The sequence below is a fragment of the Chlamydotis macqueenii genome, chromosome Z (assembly GCF_036417535.1).
Source record: "Chlamydotis macqueenii isolate bChlMac1 chromosome Z, bChlMac1.mat, whole genome shotgun sequence".
Classification (NCBI taxonomy): domain Eukaryota; kingdom Metazoa; phylum Chordata; class Aves; order Otidiformes; family Otididae; genus Chlamydotis; species Chlamydotis macqueenii.
Window position 1 is genome coordinate 53,248,567 of NC_141593.1, and position 5,619 is coordinate 53,254,185.

At 44.0% G+C, this 5,619-nt stretch overlaps 1 protein-coding gene across 1 annotated transcript; it reads left to right on the forward strand.

Annotated features, from left to right (window-relative positions):
• The first annotated feature begins 1,563 nt into the window (after nucleotides 1-1,563).
• On the forward strand, nucleotides 1,564-5,030 carry HINT1 (histidine triad nucleotide binding protein 1). The gene is made up of 3 exons (XM_086771084.1): nucleotides 1,564-1,722; nucleotides 3,817-3,921; nucleotides 4,696-5,030. Exons 1-3 carry the CDS (start codon nucleotides 1,612-1,614, stop codon nucleotides 4,858-4,860), a joined length of 381 nt encoding a protein of 126 aa, XP_086627210.1. The 5' UTR covers nucleotides 1,564-1,611; the 3' UTR covers nucleotides 4,861-5,030.
• Nucleotides 5,031-5,619: the final 589 nt, after the last annotated feature.

Here is a 5,619-nt window from a genome sequence, read left to right on the forward strand (position 1 = left end):
CTCCTCATAGCCCTGCCTTGCCCATGGCCTGATTGACCAGAGCAGCCTTGGCCAGCCATCCTGGGGCTGTGCCTGGTATTTTAAAACTGAATTGCCATTCTCTAGAAAACCAATCAAACAAGCTTATACTTTAGAAACATGTCATCCAGCATTAGCTAAAGGCAGCATAAGGATTTTAAATGTAATCATCTTTACTGCTTTGCTAGACCTTTATCCTCCAGGTGTGGGAACACTAAACTATTGATAAATATTTTTACTATTTAAAATTTCCTAAATGCACTTATGTGATAAATATTTTTAACATTTAAAATTTCCTAAATGTACTTATGAGGGACTATGTACCTCAAAGAAACTTGGTTAGCAGGAAAAATGATCCTTATTCATAGGTCTATTTGCAGGGGTAACTATTGCAGCTGTGAATTAAGTAATTAAATACTTTGAAAATGTCGTTATATCCAAAATAATATAAAATTTGCTATTTACATGGTGAGACAAAAATATATGTTGAAGTCAGCTATATGAAAAAAATGCTTTTGCGTTTTCAAACTTATTAAATTGTCTCTTTATGTCTTTTCTAAACATAAAAATATGCTTTTTAGACTGACACTGTGGCAGCCCATTAACTACTTAAAGTACACTCACGTGTACAAATGGATCCTGAATAACTATTTATGTGTTAAACTGTTCCTGAATCTGCCTAGCTAGTAGTATTAACTCTTTCTTTCACAAAATATGTTTAATTCCTGAGAAAACAGGGGAATAAAATTACTCATATCTTTGCTTAATAATCACGGTTAGGCAACATAGCAGGCTGAGAAATTTGCCCCAGAAGCACCAATTCCATCCTTGTTTTAGCTGTCATACTCCAACACTGTCCATAGGACACAAACACGTCAAAATACCTTAATACAGTACCGTAAGCGAGGAACCGAGTATCATGCCAGTATTTAACGAGCTTTGCCAGAGCTTCGTTTAGGGTATCTCAAGATACATAATTTCAGAGTTATTACCAGGCGTGCGTGACAAATTCCACTCTTTTTATAACGATTTCAGCTCCCCCACTTGGCTCGGCCCAAGCTCTATCCTGACAGGCCCCTGTGGCCCCGAAAAGGCCTCGAGAGCCTGGTGCTGTCTCTTGGCCTTCTGCTCGTGTCAGGGGCCACGGGGGTTCCACCTCGGGAACCTGCACCAAGGCCGCGGGGCCTCCCGGCCAGGACCCAAGGCGGTTTGTGTTCCCCCTGCACACCTGCATGGAAAACCTACGGGCAGCCCTGCCAGCAGCAGTCACTTGGCTGCAGGGCGCAGTCCTAAAGATATCTGGGTTGGATTTGACGCGGCAATAAACAGTATTTCAAACTGCAACGGCCTCTTGTGCCACCTCTCCACAGCCTGACCCCGCCCCGGAGCGCCCGCCGCCTCCCGGAGCCCCACCGCTCCGCAGCAGCGAGGGTGGGCCCGCCGGGTAGGCGGGGACAAGCGAAAAAGACAGGCGAGTCTACCAATCAGGAGGTGGGATGCGGGAGGCCCGTGATCTGTCGACCCAATGTGCGCCGGAGGGCGGGGGAGCGTGGCCGCGGGAAGAAGCGCGAGGCGGCGGGTGCCGCGGGCGCCATGGCTGATGAGATTAGCAAGGCGCAGGCCGCCCGTCCCGGTGGGGACACCATCTTCGGGAAGATCATCCGCAAGGAGATCCCCGCCAACATCATCTATGAGGACGAGCAGGTGTGGGCGGTGCGCGGCCGCCTGCCCCTCGCAGCCGCCCGGGTCGGGGGGGTGCCGTTGGGGCGCTCGGGAGCGCGGCGCGGTGGGCGGGCGGGCCGGCCCGAGGAGGAGGAGGAGGAGGAGGAGGAGGAGGAGGAAGAAAAGAAGGAGAAAGAAGAGGCCTCTCCGCGCCCTTCTGCAAGGCCCCGAAAGCATCGGGCTCCTTCACTGCGCGGCCAGGCCCGGTCAGAGGCAGGGCTGCGGGTGCCGTCCGGCCCCGGCCGCGCTGTGTCACCGGCCTGTGCCTGGAGGAGGGCCGCTGGCATTCGCCGCGTCGCAGCCTTCGGGTGTTGCGGGCCGTGCAGGCTTTATTGCCAAGGGACAGGGCTTCTCGCAGCTGGTGTAGGAGGGTGGGTGATGGTGAAACCTTAGATTGAACCCCTCGCAGGCGATCTCCATGTGGATTCGGGGCCCGTCTGGCTAAACAACGCACCGTGACTAGCTGCTTTTGCACGTCAGAAATGCGGGTTTCGGTGTGCCCCTCGGTAGCATTATGGAGATCGTACAGCTGTGCCTGTCAGGCTTTGGTTATGAGCCTCTGAGAGGGATTATTAAAGTGAAGAATTATAGGGAATTACAGCTCATACTGCTCTTCACCAGGTCTGGAACTGGTCATTCCCCAGGCTGCAAAAATCGGTTTCTGTGGTGAGGTGGGAGTGGTAGCATTCATTGATGCTGGTGCCCCACAGCATGCTAGGAGCTAACATGCAGTTGTTATCTCCAGGAAGTAAACTAAACTAGTATCCAGTATAAGCCCCTCCCTTTTTTTTTAAGAAAAATTGAAATACTGAACATTAACAGGGGCTTTTGAAATAAGGGATTATCTGCAGAGCAGAATACAGACTCACTAAAGATGCTGTTTGTCAGATTAGTGTGCTTAAAATTATGCATAGCTTGGAACAATGTTTTCTTAACAGATACAGAAATGTTGCAGCTGCCATCTGCTCTCAAGAATATTGGAAATTTTCACGGCTTTCCGAAAATCATGCTTATTTTACCACTCTATGTGAGGGTGTGCATCCTTTCTTTACTCGGGTGAAAACTGTGTGAGGTTTTTCCTCAGCTATACTGGCTACAGCAGTGTAACGTGAGCACTGTGCTTGGTTGAGAATCAGGCTATTGACTTTGATGAGTGACTTGAGAGCATTTAACCTACTTTGACTGCAGTTAGTGCAGAGTATTTTCTGGAAGAGTAACCACCTGCAGTTTCTTAGTTGATTTTTACCTTAAACTACACAGATATGTAAAACTGCTTTTATAGTTTTGGCTATAGTGATCAATCTTTAATTCATATTGTTGGCTCTATGGAGGTCTTTTTAGAGGTGACTGGAAATGTTACAAGGAGAAATGTAAGGAAGACTTTTAATCATTAATTGACGTGCAGAGAAAAGGAGATATTAAAAAGTACAAAGTCTCTATAGAATTAAGCCTTATCACTGTTGTTTTGGTTGAATCTACACTTGCTGAAATGAAGGTTAGTTTACTGTGCACTCATGGACTTTCCATGATTGTGCTTTTGTTTGATGGTACTTCTGCTCACTCTGCCACAGAAAATTATTTGCTACTGGTCTTCTTATGCTCATTAAATTCTTTGATACAGTTTTGCTATTTGCATTCTGCCTCTATGTGGACCACATAGAATGGAAAAACTGTTTACAAAATGATCAACTCAGTCAGATTTATTTAATTAGGTGCAAATTAGTTTTATTCATCCATTCCTTGCTTACCACCTTTCTCTGTTTGGGAGAAACAAGCAGTTCATCTGAGATGTAAAACTGGGTATTACCTTCTTTAGGATAGCTTAAAATAAGACATATTGAAGGTATACAAGCCAAAGTGGTGTTAGTAAAGTTTGGGCTTTTCACCGCCTTTACTCTTGGCAAAGGCTACAGTTTCTCTCAGAATTAAAAAGCAGTACAGTCGCATAGAAAATTCACTATGTTTGGTGTGTCAGATAATCTGCTGAAGTATGTATTTAGTGGGGCATATTGATTTACTTAAACTCTTGCCTTTCCCTGAAGAAAATTATGTTTTAACTCTTTGCTCTTCCTCCAGTGCCTTGCGTTCCACGATATTTCACCTCAAGCTCCAACACATTTCCTAGTGATTCCTAAGAAGCCAATTGTCAAGTTATCTGAAGCAGAAGATTCTGATGAATCTGTAAGTACTCTAGAAGCTTTCTGTACACCAAACTTTGCATCTAATTAATTCATAATTTACTAGACACTCCCCCTTTTCTTGACATTTCAAAGAGACAAAGTTGTTTTCCAAGACTATAATCCTTTTCCTCTAGATTAGAATGGGGATGGAGTTAAGATTTTCCATTAAAAGTAGTAATATAAAACAAAATGTATCTCTGGCTATGTATTTGCTGTGCAAAATGCATTGTTATTTTGGAGTACAGTCTTGATGTCTGTTTTCATGGATTACAGGCGGTAGTACTTATTCTAATATGGGCTTGGGGTTTTTGACGGGTCAGAGGTAAAGAAAGGGAAAGTTAGCTGAGAGGTGCTGAATGTCATTTTAAACTATAAACATCAAGTTCAAAGATTCTGTAAACCTTTACATGATAAGGTAAAGTTTCTTTTCCATCAGGGTTAGTTATACCTGAAGAAGTAATGGGAGCTTTAACCATGAGATATATTTAGTTTCTGTGACACTTTTGTCGTCTGTTACTGTCTAGCTTGGAAAAAATCTATTAACTTCCCCCCCACCCTGGGTTATGCATAGTCAGTCTTTGTAGCTTTTCTTGGAAAGTGTTAGTTGCAGGCAGACAACAATTTGAAGACCAGTGGCTGAATTTCTAAGAACTAGCTTATGGGCTTATCTGAATGGTTCTCTGCTCTTATTCCTTCCCTTCCTGCCCTCTCCCCTTTTTGTATGTTTTCTGTTTGTTTTTTTTTTCTTTTTTTTTTTTTTTTTTGTCTCCTCCAGCTTCTGGGGCATTTAATGATTGTTGGCAAGAAGTGTGCTGCTAACCTGGGCCTGACCAATGGATTCCGGATGGTTGTGAATGAAGGGCCTGAGGGTGGGCAGTCTGTCTATCACGTACATCTCCATGTTCTGGGTGGTCGTCAGTTGGGCTGGCCTCCTGGCTAACATTTTTAAACCACAAGAGTTAACTGCATGCCTATAAATTACCACCGAATAGATTTAACATGTTGCCCATTAATCTAGCCACTCTTAATGTATTTTTTTTTTTGTGTGTCTACAAAGGATAATAAATGCTCTGAACAACATTCGCACAATAAAGATTTAGCATGTGGGAATCGTCTCTGTCTGGTGTGCCTTACTGATGGAAACAATTCTGCAAGTTAAAATGGTGTTCTCCGGAGTGGAAGTATGTAGCGTGTTTCAGTCTGCTGTTAACAATCTTCTGTAGATGGTGATTTGCAGAGACATTTGAAACCTGAAGGTGCAACTGCTTAGCAGTCTTTCATGTCTTCTGGGAAGAAAACTTCTAGACTTTTGGAATGTAGTATCTAAATATTCATAAAACCAGTGCAGGCTGCTGCTAAAACTCTTACAAAGTGTTATATGTGAAATTCTGAACATGCCGTGCCAGGGCTGTGTCAGTAGAGTACAATGTGTTGGAAATATGCAGCTCCTGTTGGAGCCCTCTGTCAGTGGCTGCTTTATACAGCCCTGTCTTTCTGATGAGAAAGACAACCATACAACCATAGTCTTAATGGCAGCTGTAATAGTTCTGTACACTGGTTTTTACTTCTATGTCATGACTTTGATGGGATTGAAGATTTAAAATAAAATACTGAACTGTGTCTGTAGGGCCTTGTAAGATGCTTGAGGCATTTTATCCTGACGCGTAAGCAGATGATATAGTATGTATTCATTTTAGAT